This window comes from Mesoplodon densirostris, chromosome 4 (genome assembly GCF_025265405.1).
Source record: "Mesoplodon densirostris isolate mMesDen1 chromosome 4, mMesDen1 primary haplotype, whole genome shotgun sequence".
NCBI classification, from domain to species: domain Eukaryota; kingdom Metazoa; phylum Chordata; class Mammalia; order Artiodactyla; family Ziphiidae; genus Mesoplodon; species Mesoplodon densirostris.
This window is the reverse complement of record NC_082664.1, coordinates 39,181,041-39,204,553: the sequence shown is the minus strand read 5'-3', so window position 1 is coordinate 39,204,553 and position 23,513 is coordinate 39,181,041. Positions and strand designations below refer to the sequence as shown.

The 23,513-nt window shown below is 36.5% G+C and overlaps 1 protein-coding gene across 1 annotated transcript in view; it reads left to right on the top strand.

Moving 5' to 3' along the window:
* Window positions 1-23,513, top strand: part of SYNE2 (spectrin repeat containing nuclear envelope protein 2) — a 345,609-nt gene that overhangs the window by 106,713 nt on the left and 215,383 nt on the right. The window contains exons 11-20 of the mRNA XM_060096039.1: window positions 959-1,096; window positions 11,470-11,634; window positions 12,472-12,584; window positions 13,442-13,604; window positions 15,109-15,187; window positions 15,459-15,646; window positions 17,346-17,510; window positions 18,366-18,515; window positions 20,260-20,433; window positions 23,261-23,419. Of these exons, the coding sequence (XP_059952022.1) occupies window positions 959-1,096; window positions 11,470-11,634; window positions 12,472-12,584; window positions 13,442-13,604; window positions 15,109-15,187; window positions 15,459-15,646; window positions 17,346-17,510; window positions 18,366-18,515; window positions 20,260-20,433; window positions 23,261-23,419 (1,494 nt within the window). The remainder of the gene's footprint in view (window positions 1-958; window positions 1,097-11,469; window positions 11,635-12,471; window positions 12,585-13,441; window positions 13,605-15,108; window positions 15,188-15,458; window positions 15,647-17,345; window positions 17,511-18,365; window positions 18,516-20,259; window positions 20,434-23,260; window positions 23,420-23,513) is intronic.

Here is a 23,513-nt window from a genome sequence, read left to right as displayed (position 1 = left end):
CTCACTTGTCTTTCATTTCCTAATGTACCACAGATTCAGGTTTCTAAAATGAAAGCCTTTATGAAGTTATTTTAATTCTCAGAAAGAATCAAATTACTTATCCCTTAGTTTGTTCACAAAATTTAATTAGAAATGCGGCCAGTAATTATGGGTAATCTTAAATAACAGTTATGGAATTGATGACTCAAACACCAATATTTCACACAAATACAAACCAAGATAAGCTTTATTTATTAAATTTTTGAGGGCAAAGACAAAGTATATTCTAAAGTTTGTATAAAATGACTTGGGAAGAATGGCTCAAGCTTAGTTAATCATGGAAACTTCAAAAACCATTTATAGGGGCTTCCCTGGTGGCGCAGTGGTTGAGAGTCCGCCTGCCGATGCAGGGGACACGGGTTCGTGCCCCGATCCCGGAAGATCCCACATGCCGCGGAGCGGCTGGGCCCGCGAGCCATGGCCGCGGAGCCTGTGTGTCCGGAGCCTGTGCTCCGCAACGGGAGAGGCCACAGCAGTGAGAGGCCCGCGTACAGCAAAAAAAAAAAAAAAAAAACAAAAAACCATTTATACATGATGACTGCTGCCATATAATCCTCACTTCTACTCATTCTTATTTTGTTGTGAACACATATTTAGGGAGGACAAACTCACATTTTCCATGGGGCATTATGATTTGTCCTCTAGAGCTGGGTGGCCTTGCTACCCTATTCCAGGAGAAATCCAACCATAGTGACATGAGACGCAAGCTGTGACCTGTGTCACTATGGGGGCACCCAGATCATGAGGGTGCACTGGAGAAAGAAACTGGATTGGTGAGAGGATCCTGAATTCAGGGAATTTTACCTTTATCTAAGTAAAAGTTTAAATATAACCTACACCTATTGACCTGCAAATAGCAAATTACATTTTATAAACTGGTTTAAACGTTTCAGTCTTTAAAATACCCTTCTAATTGTAGAGCCTGCTGTCCTTTTTGGAGTCATTCAATGAAGAAAAAAAACGCTTTCTGGATGTCCTGTCGATAACAAGGAATCTAGATGAACTGAATGAAGATCAGTTAAAGTTGAGAGAAGCCTGGGATGGTCTCAACTGCCAGGTTACTGTATTGCGTTGATTAGAACATTTTCACGGGGCAGCTTTGTTTGTTGGATGAGAACTTTAGACTTCCATGAGGAATTCTGTAAAAGACAGAGTAGATGCTTCATCAGAAAGTTGGGAGAGCGTTATATTTTCTCCATGATCTCATTTGGGTAGCGGTTGATATTGAAATAGGAATTTATAACATTCTGTTTAGAGAAATTGCGGGCTTATACAAAGTTTTTATATTTGCCATCAATTCTTGGTTTGCCATAGTAGATTATCCATATTCTGATTGACATGCAACCTCCTCTCTGCTTTGGACCAGTATCATGTATCACTATCAATAGATGCTTGAAGTGGGTAGGGACAAACCCAGAGAGAATGTGTAATGATGAATGTGTGTATGTGTGTCTGAATATATCTGTATGATTTCAGTCGTTTTAAATTTATTGAGTCTTGTGTTATGGCCCAGGATAATATGGTATATATATACTATTTGTACTTGAAAGGAACATGTATTCTGTAGTTATTGGATATAGTATTCTATAAATATCAATTAAGACAAGGTGGTTGGTAGCATTCAGATTATCTATGTCTTGACTGACATTTTGTCTAGGTATTCCATCAATTTCTGGGAGAGACCTATTAAAATCTGTAGAATCCTTCCTTTAATTTAGTCAAATTTTGTATCATGTATTTTTTATCATGTATTTTGTTATTAAGTGTGTACATTTATGATTGTTATGTCTTCGTGAATCAACACTTTTACCATTATGAAATATTCCTGTTTATCTCTGGGAAGACTATTTTTCTTCATGTCTACTTGATCTTATATCAGTATGATAATGTGGATTTACCATCTTATGTTTTTTTTCTGTTTATTCCCTCTGTTTTTTGTATCTCTATTCTTTCTTTTCCTGCCTTGTTTTAGATTATGTTAATATTTTTAGATTTCCATGTTAATTTATCTATTGGCTTTTTGGCTCTACCTCTTTCAAATTTTTACTGTGATTACAATGTACATTATAAAATTTTTATAGTCTACTTAAAGTTCTACAACTTCTAGGTTATTGTACAACTTCTTATAATATGTGGAAGTCTTGCAATCAAATCTCTCATTTTTTATGCTTAGTTGCTTTATATATAAATATATATAGGACACAAACATGTTTTAAAGTCCCCAAGACCATGTTATACATTCTTGCTCAAAACAGTCATGTATGTTAAAGAAATTAAGGAAAAAAATTAGTCTTTCATATCTATATAGCTATTTATCATTACCATTTTTCTTCGTTCCTCCCTAGAGATTTGAGTTTCCATCTGAACTCATTTCCATTCAGCTTGAAAAACTTCCTTTAACTTATCTTATAATGCAGATCTGTGGATGGCAAATTCTCTTAGTTTTCTTTGATGTCTAAATGTCTTTATTTTGCTTTCATTCTTTTTAAACATCTTTGTTGAGGTATAATTTACATATCATAGAATTTGCTCATTTTAAATGGCTAATTAAATGACTTTTAGTGAATTTACAGAGTTACAACAGAGATTGTACAGTTTGTAAGTCAAAAATACTCTTTGGCCCTGGAAAAGTTTGCCAATTCTTGCTCAAGCCTCTTGGCCATCAAGAGCGACACCCTGTTTTCAGAATATATTTCTCATACCATTTGTATAGTGTGTTAAACACTAGCACAGTGGCTTAAAAGAGCCACCCTTTCAGTCCCTAATTTTTTTTTTTTTTTGTGGTATGCGGGCCTCTCACTGTTGTGGCCTCTCCTGTTGCGGAGCACAGGCTCCGGACGCGCAGGCTCAGCGGCCATGGCTCACGGGCCCAGCCGCTCTGCGGCATGTGGGAGCTTCCCAGACCGGGGCACGAACCCATGTTCCCTGCATCGGCAGGCGGACTCTCAACCACTGCGCCACCAGGGAAGCCCCTCAATCCCTAATTTTGAAGAGCTAGTGCAGCTTCAGAAATTTTCCCATCAAGTGGCAGTGCTCATTGCCATTTCAGCTTTTGTTCCGACCACAGTTTGACAGAACTGATCCCTGTGAAGGGCAGGAAGTCTCTGTTACGAATCCTCAGCAAAACAGAAGGAGAGGAAGAAAATACTGTCTGTATAGTTCAGGCTGTTCCAGGCCAAAAAGACCCAGTCTAATTTTGCTGCCTGTGATTTGGAAAAATCACCCAAAATAATGAGAAAAACCATTAAAAGAACTATTTTGCAAGATGAAGTGCTACAAATTGATAGTAGTTTGAAAATCTGTTCCGTAGGTGGAGTTCTGCTCATTTTCTTGGTGTTGCAAAATGAAACTTATTGATTTTAAAGTCATCAGGTGTATAACAGTCAATACCATCCAGACAGATTCTGGTTCAATTGGTTGAGGACATAGCTATCTCATAGCATCTTAATAAATGATTTCATTTTAAGCCTGCGATAGGAAATAGCTACATTACGTTATTTTGACCTGACAAGATCTTATATAAATTTTCATCCAAATTCAAAGGTAATTTCCAACACTGAGAAAGAAAGTGTAGAACTAGTTTTCTACATTAAGAGTGGGAAGAGGGCTTCCCTGGTGGCGCAGTGGTTGAGAGTCCGCCTGCCGATGCAGGGGACGCGGGTTCGTGCCCTGGTCCGGGAGGATCCCGCATGCCGCGGAGCGGCTGGGCCCGTGAGCCATGGCCGCTGAGCCTGCGCGTCCGGAGCCTGCGCTCCGCAATGGGAGAGGCCACAGCGGTGAGAGGCCCGCGTACCACAAAAAAAAAAAAGAGTGGAAAGAGAGGAATGAAAGATAAACACCGCCTTCTATCTTTCCTCTTCCTACTGCTGCAGGGAGTACATCCCGCAGTCAGAAAGCCCACATTTGGTTTCATGCAAAACATATACAGCTTTCTTTCAGTTGTGAGAAGAATAACAACTGAGTTAGAGGTATCATTCTTAGCTTCTCTTTTGCTCAGTCGTTTGCCAGTTTTCTGGGTTTTTTGTTTGTTTGTTTATTTTTTGGGAAACTCACAGATAATTCAGATATATATAATAAAAGCACATGCTAACTTGTTCATATTAAAATTCATAATAGTGAAAACATTTTTTCATTCTTTTCCGACTGGAGGCTTAATGGTGTGTAGTTAATGATTTAGGATTGTAGAGCTGTCTTTTGTCTTACGCCTTTTGAGAAAATAAACTTGCAAGGCAATTAAAGCAAAACAAAATACTACATGGTGTCACTTATTTGTGGAATCTTAAAAAAGTTAAACTCGTAGAAACAGAGTAGAAAAGCGGTTGTTCGGGACTGAGGGTGTGGAAAATAGGAGGAAGTTGGTTAACGGGAGCAAACTTTCAGCTCTAAGATGAATAAGGTCTGAGGATATCATGTAAAACATGATGACTATAGTGATAACACCGTATTATATCATTGAAATTTTCTAGAGAGTAAAAACTTAAATGTACTTGCCCCCCCAAAAAGATAAATATGTGAAATGATGGATGTGTTCATTAACTAGATGGTGAGACTCCTTTTATGAAGTAAATGTATATCAAATCACCATGATGTACACTTTAAATATCTTACAATTTTATTTGTCAGTTATGCCTCAGTAATGCTAAAAAAAGCAAAACAAAATGCAAAAACTGTAACACTTAACGTTTCTGGTTTATGAATAGTCCCGTTTGACTGCCTTGAAGGAGGCTAGCTTTGTCCTCATTTAGCATCTTTGTACTTGGGTTGTTGGTTTAATGGGTTTTTTTTTTTTTTTTTTTGATACTTTGCTCTGCATATAGTGGGCACCCAATAAATGTTTTTCAATGAATTAATAATGAATCAAAGAACCCTACACTTAAAAAATAACCTAATTTTGCCTATTCTTTCCTCTAAAAGTGATTTAACTCTAAGAATAGTGACAACTCCTCTAGTAGAACTAGAATGGTAAGAGAGAATACAGACTTAAAACTCGTACTTTCATCATCAGGGTGGGGTCCTCCCCACTGGCTCTCTTATATTGCTGACCACACTTTACTGTAACCGTGTCCTTGTCTGCTTCCCCTGCTAGGTGGTTCAGGCAGGAGCTGTGGCTGTTATTTATCTGGTTGACCCTTAGATGTGGAGGGTTGTGGTAAACTTACTCTTGCCTTCATGACACATGGATCTGGGCAAGGCCCTACCCCTATTTTTATTCCTTTATTAAATTCTATGTTTACTTCCTTTTATCCCCATACCCTCCTTCCATCCCTCTTTCTCCTTAGGCTGCCATTGTGATGTGCTTAATGTGTATCTTTTTGTTTTATGTGTTCTTGCAAAATGCAGTATTGTATTTCTGTGTCCGTGTATTTTTAGGTTGTGTGAATTGATATTGTATTTTATTCTGCTCCTTACTTTCAGTTTTGAACACATATATTTAAATAAGGTGCCTCCATGTTGCCCCTTATGTACACCTAACTGGCATCTAACCGCTGCACAGCCCTCTGTGGTGTGTGACCACTCCCCCCACCACATGTCCTTCCTCTACTCCAGAAGCCTTCTGTGTCTTTATACCCAACTCTTAGCACAATTCATAAATGTTTGCTCAATGAGTGAATGAATGAGTGTGTGAGGTTTTTTTTTTTTTGAATTTTTGAATTTATTTTTTTATACAGCAGGTTCTTCTTAGTCATCCATTGTATACACATCAGTGTATACATGTCAATCCCAATCTCCCAATTCATCACACCACCGCCCCCCTCCCCCTGCTGTGTTCCCCCCTTGGTGTCCATACGTTTGTTCTCTACATCTGTGTCTCAATTTCTGCCCTGCACACCGGTTCATCTGTACCATTTTTCTAGGTTCCACATATATGTGTTAATATATGATATTTGTTTTTCTCCTTCTGACTTACTTCACTCTGTGTGACAGTCTCTAGGTCCATCCACATCTCTACAAATGACCCAATTTTGTTCCTTTTTACGGCTGAGTAATATTCCATTGTATATATGTACCACATCTTCTTTATCGATTCATCTGTCGATGGGCATTTAGGTTGCTTCCATGACCTGGCTATTGTAGATAGTGCTGCAATGAACATTGGGGTGCATGTGTCTTTTTAAATTATGGTATATGCCCAGTAATGGGATTGCTGGGTCATCTGGTAATTCTATTTTTAGTTTTTTAAGGAACGTCCATACTGTTCTCCATAGTGGCTGTATCAATTTACATTCCCACCAACAGTGCAAGAGGGTTCCCTTTTCTCCACACCCTCTCCAGCATTTGTTGTTTTGTAGATTTTCTGATAATGCCCATTCTAACTGGTGTGAGGTGATACCTCACTGTAGTTTTGATTTACATTTCTCTAATAATTAGTGATGTTGAGCAGCTTTGCATGTGCTTCTTGGCCATCTGTATGTCTTCTTTGGAGAAATGTCTGTTTAGGTCTTCTGCGCATTTTTGGATTGGGTTGTTTGTATTTTTAATATTGAGCTGCATGAGCTGTTTATATATTTTGGAGATTAATCCTTTGTCCGTTGATTCGTTTGCAGATATCTTCTCCCATTCTGAGAGTTGTCTTTTCATCTTGTTTATGGTTTCCTTTGCTGTGCAAAAGCTTTTAAGTTTCATTAGGTCCCATTTATTTATTTTATTTTATTTTTTTTGCTGTACATGGGCCTCTCACTGTTGTGGCCTCTCCCGTTGCGGAGCACAGGCTCCGGATGCACAGGCTCAGCGGCCATGGCTCATGGGCCCAGCCACTCTGCGGCATGTGGGATCTTCCCGGACTGGGGCACGAACCCGTGTGCCCTAAATTGGCAGGCGGACTCTCAACCACTGCACCACCAGGGAAGCCCGCCATTTGTTTATTTTTGTTTTTATTTCCATTACTCTAGGAGGTAGATCAAAGAAGATCTTGCTGTAATTTATGTCAAAGAGTGTTCTTCCTATGTTTTCCTCTAAGAGTTTTATAGTGTCCAGTCTTACATTTAGGTCTCTAATCCATTTTGAGTTTATTTTTGTGTATGGTGTCAAGGAGTGTTCTAATTTCATTCTTTTACATGTAGCTGTCCAGTTTTCCCAGTACCACTTATTGAAGAGACTGTCTTTTCTCCATTGTATATCCTTGCCTCCTGTGTCATAGATTATTAGTTGACCGTAGGTGCGTGGGTTTATCTCTGAGCTTTCTATCTTGTTCCATTGATCTATATTTCTGTTTTTGTGCCAGTACCATATTGTCTTGATTACTGTAGCTTTGCAGTATAGTCTGAAGTTAGGGAGTCTGATTCCTCCACCTCTGCTTTTTTCCCTTAAGACTGCTTTGGTTATTTGGGGTCTTTTGTGTCTCCATACAAATTTTAAGATTTTTTGTTCTAGTTCTGTAAAAAATGCCATTGGTAATTTGATAGGGATTGCATTGAATCTGTAGATTGCTTTGGGTAGTATAATCATTTTCACAATATTGATTCTTCCAAGAACATGGTATATCTCTCTATCTTTTGGTATCATCTTTAATTTCTTTCATCAGTGCCTTATAGTTTTCTACATACAGGTCTTTTGTCTCCCTAGGTAGGTTTATTGCTAGGTATTTTATTCTTTTTGTTGCAATGGTAAATGGGCATGTTTCCTTAATTTCTCTTTCAGATTTTTCATCATTAGTATATAGGAATGCAAGAGATTTCTGTGCACTAATTTTGTATCCTGCTACTTTACCAAATTCATTGATTAGCTCTAGTAGTTTTCTGGTGGCATCTTTAGGATTCTGTATGTATAGTATCATGTCATCTGCAAACACTGACAGTTTTACTTCTTTTCCAATTTGGATTCCTTTTATTTCTTTTTCTTCTCTGATTGCCGTGGCTACGACTTCCAATACTATGTTGAATAATAGTGGTGAGAGTGGACATCCTTGTCTTGTTCCTGATCTTAGAGGAAATGCTTTCAGTTTTTCACCATTGAAAATGATGTTTGCTATGGGTTTGTCGAATATGGCCTTTATTATGTTGCGGTAGGTTCCCTCTATGCCCACTTTCTGGAGAGTTTTTATCATAAATGGGTGTTGAATTTTGTCAAAAGCTTTTTCTGGGGCTTCCCTGGTCACGCGGTAGTTGAGAGTCCACCTGCCAATGCAGGGGATGTGGGTTCGTGCCCCGGTCCAGGAAGATCCCACATGCCACGGAGCGGCTGGGCCCGTGAGCCATGGCCGCTGAGCCTGCGTGTCCGGAGCCTGTGCTCCACAACGGGAGAGGCCACAACAGTGAGAGGCCCGCATACCACAAAAAAAAAAAAAAAAGCTTTCTCTGCATTTATTGAGATCATCATATGGTTTTTATTCTTCAATTTGTTAATATGGTTTATCACATTGATTGATTTGCATAATTTGCATACATTGAAGAATCCTTGCATCCCTGGTATAAATCCCACTGGTTAATGGTTTATGATCCTTTTTACGTGTTGTTGGATTCTGTTTGCTAGTTTTTTGTTGAGGATTTTTGCATCTGTAGTCATCAGTGATATTGGTCTGTAATTTTCTTTTTTTGTAGTATCTTTGTCTGGTTTTGGTATCAGGGTGATGGTGGCCTCATAGAATGAGTTTGGGAGTGTTCCTTCCTCTGCAATTTTCTGGAAGAGTTTGAGAAGAATGGGTGTTAGCTCTTCTCTAAATGTTTGATAGAATTCACCTGTGAAGCCATCTGGTCCTGGACTTTTGTTTGTTGGAAGATTTTTAATCACAGTTTCAATTTCATTACTTATGATTGGTCCGTTCATATTTTCTATTTCTTCCTCGTTCAGTCTTGGAAAGTTATACGTTTCTAAGAATTTTTCCATTTCTTCTAGGTTGTCCATTTTATTGGCATAGAGTTGCTTGTAGTAATCCCATGATCCTTTGTATTTCTGCAGTGTCAGTTGATACTTCTCCTTTTTCATTTCTAATTCTGTTGATTTGAGTCTTCTCCCTTTTTTTCTTGATAAGTCTGGCTAATGGTTTATCAATTTTGTTTATCTTCTCAAAGAACCAGCTTTTAGTTTTATTGATCTTTGCTATTGTTTTCTTTGTTTCTATTTCATTTATTTCTGCTCTGATCTTTATGATTTCTTTCCTTCTGCTAACTTTGGGTTTTGTTTGTTCTTTCTGTAATTCCTTTAGGTGTAAGGTTAGATTGTGTATTTGAGATTTTCTTGTTTCTTGAAGTAGGCTTGTATAGCTATAAACTTCCCTCTTAGAACTGCTTTTGCTGCTTCCCATAGGTTTTGGATCGTCCTGTTTTGTTTTTTTTGTTTTGTTTTGTTTTGTTTCTTTGCAGTACGTGGGCCTCTCACTTTTGTGGCCTCTCCCATTGCGGAGCACAGGCTCCAGGCGCGCAGGCTCAGCGGCCATGGCTCACGGGCCCAGCCGCTCCATGGTATGTGGCATCTTCCTGGACCTGGACACGAACCCGTGTCCCCTGCATCGGCAGGGGGACTCTCAACCACTACGCCACCGGGGAAGCCCTGGATTGTCCTGTTTTTGTTGTCATTTGTCTCTATGTATTTTTTGATTTCCTCTTTCATTTCTTCAGTGATCTCTTCGTTATTTAGTAACATATTGTTTAGCCTCCATGTGTTTGTGTTTTTTACGTTTTTTTCCCTGTAATTAATTTCTAATCTCATAGCATTGTGGTCAGAAAATGTGCTTGATATGATTTCAATTTTCTTAAATTTACTGAGGCTTGATTTGTGACCCAAGATGTGATCTATCCTGGAGAATGTTCCGTGCGCACTTGAGAAGAAAGTGTAATCTGCTGTTTCTGGATGGAATGTCCTATAAATATCAATTATATCTATCTGGCCTATTGTGTCATTTAAACCTTCTGTTTCCTTATTTATTTTCATTTTGGGTGATCTGTCCATTGGTGTAAGTGAGGTGTTAACGTCCCCCACTATTATTGTGTTACTGTCGATTTCCTCTTTTATAGCTGTTGGCAGTTGCCTTATGTATTGAGGTGCTCCTATGTTGGGTGCATATATATTTATAATTGTTATATCTTCTTCTTGGATTGATCCCTTGATCATTATGTAGTGTCCTTCCTTGTCTCTTGTGACATTCTTTATTTTAAAGTCTATTTTATCTGATATAAGTATTGCTACTCCAGCTTTCTTTTGATTTCCATTTGCATGGAATATCTTTTTCCATCCCCTCACTTTCAGTCTGTATCTGTCCCTAGGTCTGAAATGGGTCTCTTGTAGACAGCATATATATGGGTCTTTTTTTGGTATTCATTCAGCAAGCCTGTGTCTTTTGGTGGGAGCATTTAATCCATTCACGTTTAAGGTAATTATCGATATGTATGTTCCTATTACCATTTTTTAAATTGTTCTGGCTTGATTTTTGTAGGTCCTTTTCTTGTCTCGTTTTTCCCATTTAGAGAAGTTCCTTTAGCATTTGCTGTAGAGCTGGTTTGGTGGTGCTGAATTCTCTTCGCTTTTGCTTGTCTGTGAAGCTTTTGATTTCTCCCTCAAATCTGAATGAGATCCTTGCTGGGTAGAGTAATCTTGGTTGTAGTTTCTTCCCTTTCATCACTTTAAGTATATGATGCCACTCCCTTCTGGCTTGTAGAGTTTCTGCTGAGAAATCAGCTGTTAACCTTATGGGAGTTCCCTTGTATGTTATTTGTTGTTTTTCCCTTGCTACTTCCAAAATTTTTCTTTGTCTTTAATATTTGCCATTTTGATTACTGTGTGTCTTGGTGTGTTTCTCCTGTATGGGACTATGTGAGTGAGTTTTGATGGTGTTTAGCAGGGGGGAAATCCAGGTAGAAGGGGCAGCAAGGGCGAAGACCTGGGAGAGTAATCAGGGTTTGGGGCAATAAGTAGCTGGTATTTATGTGACTCATATATTTAGGGAGTGGTGGGAAGGCTGAGGAAGGAGGAGGTTGGCTGGATTGAGGGGCGGGGGCTTTGATGAAGCACAGATATTCAGGAGATATGGTAGAGATATCTAATGTAAATATATGATTAGGGCTCCTGAGGAAAGTAATCTATAAATCTGCTTGTGATGTGTAGTTGTAATGTCAGAGAACACAAGGGCATACAACATTTCAAGTGATGGTCATTTAGTGCAGTAGTCTACCCCTGCTTCGAGGGGTGCTTTAACTATTTCTGATTTCCCTCTCATGACTGATTATGGATTTATCAAAACATTTGTTTTTATTCTTGTGCTCTTTTCTACTTTTGAACAAATTATGTTCTCGATCAGCAACTAGCCAACTGATACTTAGAACTAAGAAATTTACCTATCGATCAAGATTTCCTTGTCTAACAAACAGATCAGAGAATTAAAATACTATTTTTAAAGAGTGGTTTTAAAAGAATTCTTTGAAGATTTAAGCATGCCGTATGTGAAGAAATAAACCATAGAAGTGTCTACTGAAGAACATCTTTCCTTTTTTTTTTCAGATTAATGTGTGGAAAACAGAGTTGAATCATGACTTGCCCTCACCCCTCTATCAAATAGAAACTTGGCTCCAGGGGGTGGAGGAGCTTATAGATGAAGATTTGCCAGCCTCCCAGGATTACTATGAAGCCATGGCTCTAATGCAAGAGAAAATGACTTTATTCCAGGTTGGAAAAGAAAAAAGAAACATGGAAAAATCTGTGCTTTGTTAGGAACTGTTCTTGAGGAAGATGTTCCTAGAAAGGAGGGAAGGAAGTATAGTGGGTATTTGAGGATGGTTTAGGTGATTCCCCTGGAGATTTTTGGGTCCCAAAACATACCTTCAGTTTCTTGATGAGCATTCTTCTAGTGGAAACAATAAGAAGAGTCCAGTAAGGTCTGGACTCTGTAAAGTCTGGCAGAAAAGGAGAGGGGAGATTGTTTTAAAAAATAGAAGATTGGGTTCTCACTAAAATGATATGAAAGAATTTGATAGGTGAGATTTATAGCATTTGAGCCCACAAAGGAATGGAAAATACATCTGAAAACAAAAGATTTTGATAAAGCTGTTACCAAAGAAACTGCAGTCTGTCTCTCTGTAAAATGGTCCAATTTAAAACATTTATGATGAAAATATTTATTTACAACATTTTAGTTAAAAATGAAAGGGCTTTTTGATTTTTGTTTTGAAAAAAGATGCAATGCATGCACAGAGCAAATGAGATTAACAAGCCTTCAGTTACAGTGTTTGGCAATAAATCTGGTTATTTATTTATTTATTTTTTTCTTTTTTTTTGCGGTATGCGGGCCTCTCACTGTTGTGGCCTCTCCCGTTGCGGAGCACAGGCTCCGGATGCGCAGGCCCAGCGGCCATGGCTCACGGGCCCAGCCGCTCCGCGGCATATGGGATCCTCCCAGACCGGGGCACGAACCCGTATCCCCTGCATCGGCAGGCGGACTCTTAACCACTGCGCCACCAGGGAGGCCCAATAAATCTGGTTATATCATGCTACATTTCTTTTCAGAGTCTGATGGATAAATTTGACTGTCATTTGAATACTCTCCTGACATTTGAAAATAGAGATGAAAAACATTTGCCATTGGTACCACCTAACAAATTGGAGGAAATGAAAAGACGGTTTGTATCACTACCCTTTCACAGCTGCTGACACCTTTGTGTTTGAGCACTAACATGGTGCTATAGGGACCAGAAAATACAAATTTTTGGATAATTTCTGACAATAGGTCTTTAAGTCTTGATAATAGTTCCTTCATGTTTTATGTAATAGTAATATTATATCATGCTAACATACTTCCTCTTTTATTGCCTGGTAGGATATGGTGGTGGAAAAAGTTCTGGACGTATAGTCAGAAACTGAGCTCTTTATCTTGGCTGTGGCCAAGTAACTATGTCTTTCTGTATGTTTCCTCATTTGTAAATACAGAGTAATGGTAATCACTCTGTTCATGTCTCACAGGGATACTAGGTGAAATGCGAGGAGGTGTATGAAAGCACTTTATAAACTCAGAAAAACTACAGATATGAAGATTATTTAATTTGTGGTTGTCCACATCATCTTCTCTTTTCTCATTATTCATAAGCAGCTTATTAGAATGATATTAAGAGGGTATTAGCCTTAATAATGAAAGCTGTTAATGTGTAAATGTTGAAATTACAGTTGCATTAAGTTATATGGAAGTTTTCAAATTTAGTAAAATATTTTAGAGATTAACATTTTATTATAGAATTTCTCAATAGGGGAATAGTTTCTTCAGAAAATGTTCTGTTAGATATTTTTATCTTAGAAATAGCTGTTTTATATCTAGTCACAATGTTTGTTTTACTTTGTTTAAAAAAAAATATGAGGATTCATTTGAGTTCCATGTGTTTAAAAGAAAAAGTTAAAGCCCCAATATTTTTAAAAATGCCAAACAGATTTCTCACATTTGGCCAACAATATTAAATTAAATTCTAAAACCTGCACTATCTTCCAGAATCAACAACATTTCGGGGGAAAAATTCATTGCACTTCTAGAATTTCATTACTATAAGTGCTCAGTTCTTGGTTTGCTAGATGAAGTGAAATCAAAATTGGTTGTTTGGAACATCAAATACGGGAGCAAAGAATCTGTGGAATTATTGCTGGAAGACTGGCATGTAAGCTGCTTTATTTCATGTCTCAGACAACTGTTCTCCATGGTGCTGGGTTTGCATTTTTCCTTAGCACAATTTCCCTTACCTTTTCAGGTTTTGAGATGAGTTTTCTTGGTAGCTTTCATTAGCTTAAACATTGCCTAGAGAAAAGAATTACCGGTAGTCAAATAACAGACACTGGGAAGAGTAAGAAAGAGAAAACATTATTTAGCACAACAGAGGAGATTGAGTTAACTGGACTAAGTTACTTAATAGAGAAAGTTTCAATGTTCAATGTTATTTCCTTTAAAAAAATTCCTACTTTCACTTACTGGACATCTTGTTTAATATTTTTCCCCACTCAGATTTATGGTTTTAGTCAAAATTAAATTTTTCCTTGAACATTTTAATTTTAGCCTTTCAAGTTTTAAGAGTGGGAAAAGCAGTGTGTTTTGTCTTGAGTCTTTCTGGGGGAGGGGGTTTAGCTCTTGCAATTTATAGGGAAAAAATGTTGCAAATGATTTAAATGTGTGTGTTTATTTGTTAAATTAACACTAAAGCAGACTGGCCATGTCATTTCTACAGTTAGGCCTTATTATCCTTCTTTCTGTTACTCTTTCTTTTTTTTTTTTTTTTTTTTTTTGGCCGCACTGTGTGGCTTACAGGATCTTAGTTCCTCGACCAGGGATTGAACCTGGAGCCACAGCAGTGAAAGCACTGAGTCCTAACCACTGGACCACCAGGGAATTCCCTGTTTCTCTGTTTTTGGAATGAGGGCCAAAAAGAAAAACCCAAGATTGTAAACCTCAGTGTAAAAATTGGAAAAACATGGTGAAGAAAGATTTATTTACAATTTATTATTTAAATACTGTACATTCCTAAACAGGAATCATCATTCTATATTAGACCAGATTTTGAATATTTTAATTTCTTTTTCCTACCTTGATTTTTCATTTTTCCATTTAAATAATCATACCATTGGCACATAAGTGTACAATGAGTTTTTAATTAACTGTCTATTTTTCCATAGATTTTACTAGCTTAAGGCACATAATAACTTGGTTAATAGTATTTCTCAAGAGTTTTTGTGTGATGGATTGTATCTATTTATAACATACTCAACATACCTAATAAAAATTATTCAATATTAATAAAGGCATATGAGATAAGAGAAACTGATATAAATTATGCAATATTAATAAATATGTGTGGTAGGAGTTGTTGAAATTGAAATAAATACTTGCCTTTTCTCATGAGAGGAAAACCATTTTAGAACTATGTCACTGCATTAAGATAAACTGTCAGGTCTCATACCTATATATTGCTTATGTCTCTTAGACCTTAACTATCTCTCTTCATGAACTACTTACTCTTCTTCTTTTCCTACCCAAATATGTAGTATTAAAACTGTAAAGAAATTTTGGTGCCTAAGTGCTTCATCAATGTGTATATGTCTCTATCTGGATTTCTTGACACACTTTTAAAAATAAAAACTGTCAATATGTTTTATTTTCATTTTTTTCCCCAGAAATTTATTGAAGAAAAAGAGTTCTTAGCTCAACTTGAAACCTCTTTTCAAAAATGTGAAGAAATTCATAAGAATTTGGGTAAAGCTATACAATTACTTTTTGATGGAATGACCATCACTTAAAAATAGCATTTCATTTGTTTTGCTTTCTTTATGTACCTTAATGTTTTAGAAATTGGTTTTACATATGTGTTTTCTTTAGAAAATTCTTGCATCCACTTTTAATATTGTTAGTGTACATATTTATTTCACCGCTGTCAATTAGTATGCAAGTATTTTTCTTAGCAGTATTATTCTATTAATGAAAAACTGTTTTCTAAAATTACTTTCTTGTTTTGTTAACCTTATAGCTGGAGAATATCCAAATATTAGTAAACAATATACAATGGTGGAATATCATTTTTGCATGTATAGAAAAAATATATGTAATGTGAAGTCCACTCTACAAAAAGTTCTGGCATGTTGGACAATTTATGTGGAAAAGCTTCGTTTACTAAAGGCTTGTTTTGAGGAAACAAAGAAGGAACAGATGAAAGAGGTATTTTCAGTCTAATGGCACCTGCTCAATTTTACTTTTTTTCATTTTGTTTGGAGACTCTCGTTTTCAATCAAGAAATGAGAGGCCAGGAACAAGTAAGCATGACTGTCGGAAAAATCCTCCAAAGTTTTGGAAAGGGTTTAGTTTCTTTCTCATATAATTGCTAAAAGGAATTTTTCTCTTTGTTGTAGGTTTTACACATACGTGCGCACGCACACACACACACACACACACACACACAGCTTTATTGGGGTATAATTTACATACACAGTATGGCTTTTGGAAGATATATTGCTAAGTTCCTTGGAAGGGAAATAAAAGATGTGGAGTAGTAGATAGCTTATAGATACATTTAAAATAAATGAATGTTTTAGAAAGTTTTTGTTTTTCCATTTGGGTGCATACCTTTCAGTTCTAAAACCTTTCTGACTTTCTGGAGGAGGAAAAACATAATAGCTTACTTATGTGGAGAAGTATAGAAGAAATTTTGGAGTAATTCACTATTGTTTTTATTTGCTATTTATGTAATAACCTGTTTTATGATTATTCTCTGAGGTAGTTTTTCTTTCTTTCATTTGTTTTCCTCTGTTGTAAATAAATGTAGACAGCCTCTCAGATTAAACATTTCCCAAATAGAAGCTAAAGTTACTTAACAGAAAACAGGCCATTCATATGAAAGTAAAGTTTCTGATAAGTATATGAGTACAAGAAGAATATTTGAGTGAATCATTATTTCTTCCTGTCACCTCTGTTGATACCAGAATTTCACATCTTTGGCTTTCAATAGCTCTTCTGTCTTTAAAGTTCTTTTATTGAAATTCACATGTCTCTGAGGAAATAGCACTTTAAGCCTTAGAATTTCCAAACTCTGTGCTGAGGTGACCTGAGTTGCCAAAAAGAACTCTCAAAGTAATTTAAAATTTGAAGGAGACAAAGCAACATCTGTCTGCTGGACACCACACAAATTACTACTAAGTTGTTTGGACCTGACTACTTAACAATGAGAAATGTTAGATAATTCTTCTAGCCTAGGGAACCCATGAAAAAATTACTGAGACATTAAGGGGGCCATGAACTGAAAAAGTTTGAGAACCTTTGCTATAAGCTCATCAGCCACTTAGAAAGATAGAAGATCAGATGCTTCCTGAAAGTCCGGGACCAAGAGTGATAACAGGTAGCCAGCGCCTGCCAGTTAGTGATCAGGGATGAAGCGCTCAACCAACAGGGAGAGTCAAAAGTCTCTGCAAAAACCTCCCTCTCACTTTTTTTTTAAACTTATTTATTTTATTTTATTTTTAGCTGCATAGGGTCTTCGTTGCTGCACGTGGGCTTTCTCTAGTTGCGGCAAGCAGGGGCTACTCTTCGTTGTGGTGTACCGGCTTCTCACTGCGGTGGCTTCTCATTGCAGAGCACGGGCTCTAGGCGTGCAGGCTTCAGTAGTTGTGATGCGCGGGCTCAGTAGTTGTGGCGCACGGGCTTAGTTGCTTCTCAGCATGTGGGATCTTCCCGGATCAGGACTCGAACCCATGTCCCCTGGCAGGGACCCATCTGGAAGGCAGGTTCTTAACCACTGTGCCACCAGGGAAGCCCCCTCACACTCACTTTTGCTTTACAGTCAACCTTGGTGAAGATCTATTATAAATAATGAAAAGACAAATAGTATGTCATTAAAATATTACATTGCTTATATGTTTTGTAGGTTCCCTTTGAGACACTGTCCCAGTGGAATCTAGAACATACTACTTTAAATGAAGTGGGACATTTCTTAATTCAAGTCAGCAATGATGAAGTTGGATCGTCTATTTCTAAAGAACTGAGGAGGCTGAATAAAAGATGGAGAAAGTTTATTACAAAAACTCAGCTTGTAAGTTTTTTTTTGGTAACAGCTTCATTGAGGTATAATTTCCATACGTACAATTCACTCATTTAACCTGCATAACTCAGTGGTTTTCAGTTGAAATAGAGTTGTGCAACCATCACCATGATCAATTTTAGAACATTTTCATCACCTCATAAAGAAACTTGTACCAATTACCAATCACTCTTCATTTTCTCCCAATGTCCCCAGTTCTAAAGATTTCCCTATTCTGGATATTTCACATAAATGGAGTCATATAATACGTAGTCTTTTGTTTCTGGCTTTTTTCACTTAGTGTAATGTTTTCAAAGTTCATTCATTTTGTAACGTATCAGTACTTCATTCCTTTTTATTGGCAAATAATAATCCATTGTATGGATATGCCACATTTTATTTATTCATTGATCAGTTGATGAACATTTGGCTTCTTTCCACTTTTTTGACTATTATGAATAATGCTGATATAACCATTCATGTACAGGTTTTTGTGTGGATATACAGCATATGGATTTCTAGTTGAAATTCATTTACCATTAAAGAATAACATTAAGCATTTTTGCCTACTAGATTTCAAGGTCCTTGAGAACATACACTAAGCTTTATTTATCTTTATATTTAGTATAGTGCTTCATAGAAGCATACCTTTAATAAATAATTTTTTGAACTTGAATTATTAAATTATTCTATTTCTTATTCGTAACAATTTGAGACCGAGGTGTTGTATGGGAAATTTTATAATGTTGTTACTAACTGATAAATCCGAAAAATATATTGAATATATTATGTGCATTTATTGTTTTTAATCATATATCTTAGCATAAAAATATAAACATTATATTTCATGACATTAATTTTTTATAGGAAATGAACCTGCCCCTTATAAAAAAGCAAGATGAGCCCTTTCTTGACAATTCTGGAAATATTCAACTATCTAAAGAAGAGAACCTAACTGCTGATTTTTCAACAGATATGTCAATAGAACTTCCTGAAAATCACAGTCAGAATATTATGGTAAATAGTCATACTTTATGTATTTCATTTGTAAATAGAAATAATTTAACTTTGCTGTTTTTCTTTTTTTTTTTTTTTTTTTCTTTTTGCGGTATGCGGGCCTCTCACTGTTGTGGCCTCTCCCGTTGCGGAGCACAGGCTCCGGATGCGCAGGCCCAGCGGCCATGGCTCACGGGCCCAGCCGCTCCGCGGCATATGGGATCCTCCCAGACCGGGGCACGAACCCGTATCCCCTGCATCGGCAGGCGGACTCTTAACCACTGCACCACCAGGGAGGCCCAACTTTGCTGTTTTTCTTTTGAAAAAACCATATTGTTGAAACTGTGGTAAATGGGATCATTAGATAACATTTAAAGTATGGTCATTTTCCAATAAAATACCTAAGTGGTTCCCTCACGCAGTGGTCTTCAGTGTTAAAGCCCTGGGTGTCTCACTCACTGGGGAGTTTGCAGACATGCAGAAGCAGTCATGACTTCTGAGCTGTGGAAATGGAGTTGATATTTTTTTCAGATTGCTTCTGACTAGTATTCAGAAATTGTCCAGCTTTAGGCTAGCCCCTGGCCTGTGTCTTGCTTCCTTTCTGTAAAATGGAGGGAAATAAAATCTTTATTTCTTGCTTTGTTGGGTAATTCAGAGGATGACTTTAGATTATAGATAAGAATATGGAAAAGAAACGACAACAAAAAAATCATACACATGTAAGGTGTAACACCTATGATTTTGGAAGTGTGCCTCCTTCAGAATAGTAACTTATATAGTTCTAAGAAAGTAATTTTTAACTGGCTTTGGCCAGTTGCCATGATGGAGTGCCCATGTTTTCCTACCATGAAAAGACATAATCATAGAAGATCTTGAAAAATCTGAATTTGTGCAATATGCTTTTAGGATAGAAGAATATAGAATATTTTTCTCAAACATTTAAAATATGATCTGATTAAAAACAACTTTAAGAATGTGTCTGTCATGTAAAGCTGTAGCATATCAACCTGTAGCATATTGAGAGATTATTAATGGGAAAAGCCTTAATTTTGTTGAAATTTGATTATGATGTTTCACAACTACTATTGCTAATAGCTGTATTTAATTAAATTGTATACAAGTTTTAGAAATGTGTTTATAGAGTCAATACCCTAATTTTCTAAGCTCTAATCTTATCTGTAAAATGGAGATAATAGTAACTGATAGGGATGATATCATCCTTAAGAAAATTTTTGTGAACAAATCTTTTAATTTTTAAAGTGATATATGCTTAGATAACTAATGAGAACATACTGTATAGCACAAGGAACTCTACACTTAATGCACTGTGGTGACCTAAATGGGAAGGAAATCCAAAAAAGAGGGGATATATGCATATGTATAACTGATTCATTTTGCTGTACAGCAGAAACTAACACAACATTGTAAAGCAACTATACTCCGATAAAAATTAATAAAAAAATAATAAAGCTATATATGCTATCGTTAAGTACTGTTATCATTGTCCAAAAAGTAGATCTTAAATCATTAAAATATGTTGACTTAGCATTTGTTTTTATTTTTTTATTTGTTTTGGCATGATAGTTTAGTATGCATTTTAACTAAACTTTATAAAAATAATATTAAAACATTGAGTTTAAAAAACAGCCATTGTTTTTGAGATTTTCATTGTTCAATTAATTTGCTATAGGGATATAACTTTTTTAAATTGAAAATTATAATGTAAATGGTACCATTTTCATAGTGATAATTTTGAATATTGTAGGCTGGGGAAGAACATGAAAAAGAAAATGAAGAATTTACAGGGACACTGAAAGTGGCTGAAGAGGTTGAAAAACTGATTGGACACATGGAAATCTGGGAGGCGGAAACCACATCTGTTTTGGATCTTCTGAAACAGCAAGGTGATGTAGATACCTCAGTGGAAGAATCTTTGCAGGTATGAGTGGAAAAAGTATTTAAAAGACAGCTTTTATGGTTGTAGGCTTATGTATTAAGATAAAAAGTTTTAAAGGAAACAGTAATAAGACTACTGTTAGAATTTTCTTTGTTGGGGTTTTTAAAAAATGGCATGGAATCTCAACCCTGGATCATTTGCTGTGATTTTGCTTGAAGAGAGAGGATAGATTTGAAGACTAATAATAGCTTAGGATTTTAAATTCTTGCACTAATTCTCCCAGCTACAGGATGGAGATTAAAATATTCTCGGGCCTCCCTGGTGGCGCAAGTGGTTGAGAGTCCGCCTGCCGATGCAGGGGATACGGGTTCGTGCCCCGGTCTGGGAGGATCCCATATGCCGCGGAGCGGCTGGGCCCGTGAGCCATGGCCGCTGAGCCTGTGCGTCCGGAGCCTGCGCGTCCGGAGCCTGTGCTCCGCAACGGGGGAGGCCACAGCAGTGAGAGGCCCGCATACCGCAAAAAAAAAAAAAAAAAAAAAAAATATTCTCTTGTATCAGAGGGCAATGAGATGAGTAAGTGAGTTCAGTCTCCTATAGCTCAGTGCAGTGCGAATGTAAGAGATTGTACAACGTATGCTTTGAAAGATCAACCCCGTATTAAGCTTGCCCTTCCTTACCTGATGCAGGGAGGGGATGAATGTTGTTAAAACTCTGTTCTGTCTTTATTCTCAGGCAGTGGACTCATTGAAAAGCAATGAGGCAACAGTGTATTTTAATATCGCTCAGTTCTCCCTGGAAAGAAGTTACAGTTGAGGTTTTACTGAGTTCCAGCTCAACTATAAAATTTATAGAGCATGTCATAAGTTACAACCAGATGGAAAGTTCTTGGGATAAAGGAACATTTGTGTAATTCTTTTAAATCTACGTTTCTGAAAGGTGTATATGTAGAATTTTGTGTTTTCATTGTTTATAAGAGTAATACTTTTTATCGCTTTGAAAATATTATATAAACTTACCTGTGCCATCTGCCAGGCTTTTCTAATTTTATTTTTGTATTTATTTATTTGCTGTGTCTGGGATTTATTTTAGTGAAATAAATGAGTAAGAAATGAGAAATTCAATATTTAAAAAATATTTCAGGGCCTCCCTGGTGGCGCAGTGGTTAAGAGTCCGCCTGCCGATGCAGGGGATACGGGTTCGTGCCCCGGTCTGGGAGGATCCCATATGCCGCGGAGCGGCTGGGCCCGTGAGCCATGGCTGCTGAGCCTGCGCGTCCGGAGCCTGTGCTCCGCAACGGGAGAGGCCACAACAGTAAGAGGCCCGCATACCACAAAAAAAAAAAGAAAAAAAAATAAAAAAAAATAAAAATAAAAAATATTTCAAAGCTATAACAATGATCCCTGTTATAAACAGTGAAAACACAAACAAGCTGGAATATACTTCCATTAAGAAGAAATTAAGTAGATCTTTTTTGGATCAAGATATATTGTAAAGTAAGAAACGCAAGTTGCTGAACAGTATGGGTGATGTAATCCTTTTAGTATTTTTAAAAACAGTTGCTTTTTTAAACTTTATGCATTTATATCTATAGAAAAATATCTATAAGCATATACAAATAACTAACTCTGTATCTTGATCCTGCATTATGCCCAGCTCTTAGTACATTTCCTGGTACCTAGTAGATATAAAGTAAATATTTTTTAAATGAATGTGTGAATGATTGATTAAATGACAGTTAAGGGAGGGATGGGGAAGAAGAGGAACTTTTTCTTTATGTGCTGTATACCTCTCCATTCTTTGAGTTTTTTACAGGAGCTTTTGTTACTTTTATGATTCAAAATAGAAAAATTTGAAGTTACAAATGAACGTGCTAACTTTAGAACATTTAAATAATGTATAAAAGTATAAAGAGGAGAATAAAAATCACCATAGTTCCACTGCTCTAAGATAAATAAGGTCAACATTTACATAGTTGATATCACACAATATAATTTCTATTTTATCATACCCATGCCACCTCTGAGTTGTAATTAAAAATTTTTTTTGTTAATTTGATAACTGAAAAGTGGTAACTCATTATTTTCATTTGTACTTATTTGATTACATGTAAGATTGAACTGTCTTTCATGTATTCATTAGCCATTTGTTGCTGTGAATTATATCTGTTTTTGTATTTTCTGAATTATCTTTTGATCTTAGTATTTTTCTTACTGAATTTATAAGCTCTCTGAATCAGGACCCATTTTCATTTGTGTGGCAAATATTTTTACCAAGTTGTTGACTTTTAAGTTGTTTATTTTATTTCACATAGGAAATTTTTGTATTTATTTAGTCATTTCTGTCTCTTATGCCTAAAAAGGCCCTCCGCACACAGGGAGCAGATCCATTTTCATGGATAATTTCTTCTTTTCTAGATTCATATTTTATATATAATTTTCTAATTCATCTGAAATTTATTTTTGGTATGTTGTATAAAGCATGGTTCTAAAAAGATGTTTTCCAATAGCCACTTCCTCCAATAACATTTATTGAACTCCCTTCTGACTGATTAGGCTTACAATTTCTTTTTAAGGTTTATTACTATTCTCTCAACTTATTTTCTCTTTATTGGCATTGTATTTCTTCTAGTCTTTATTTTATTGAAGTGCTTAGTATATTTAAAAAATCTATAAAAGACTGTTGCTCAGAATCTGATTATATTAATATAAAATTTCAAAATGAATGTTTAAAATAACATTTTTTAGACTATAAATTTGCATCATTTTGTATTAATAGTTAACTTTTTATGATTTCCTGATGAGATTGTTAGGGTTAATGTTTAACATAATCAGAATATTTATTGTGATCTCACTTTAATTTGTTTTAATAGCATCTTATTGCCAAAGGCTCTATGTATGAAGAGCTTGTGTCTAGAACTGAAGACACTTTACAAATGGATGTGCAAAATGTTTCAAGCCAGGAGTCTCTTCAGCATGTGATCACAGCTGGGCTTCAGGCAAAGATTCAAGAAGCTAAACAGAAAGTCCAGGTCTCTCTTTAATATTCCCTATTCAGTGAATTTAGTCTTTAAAACTGAGTGGTCAGTGAGAGGGCAGGGAAGAGGGAGGGATTGCCTTGTAGTT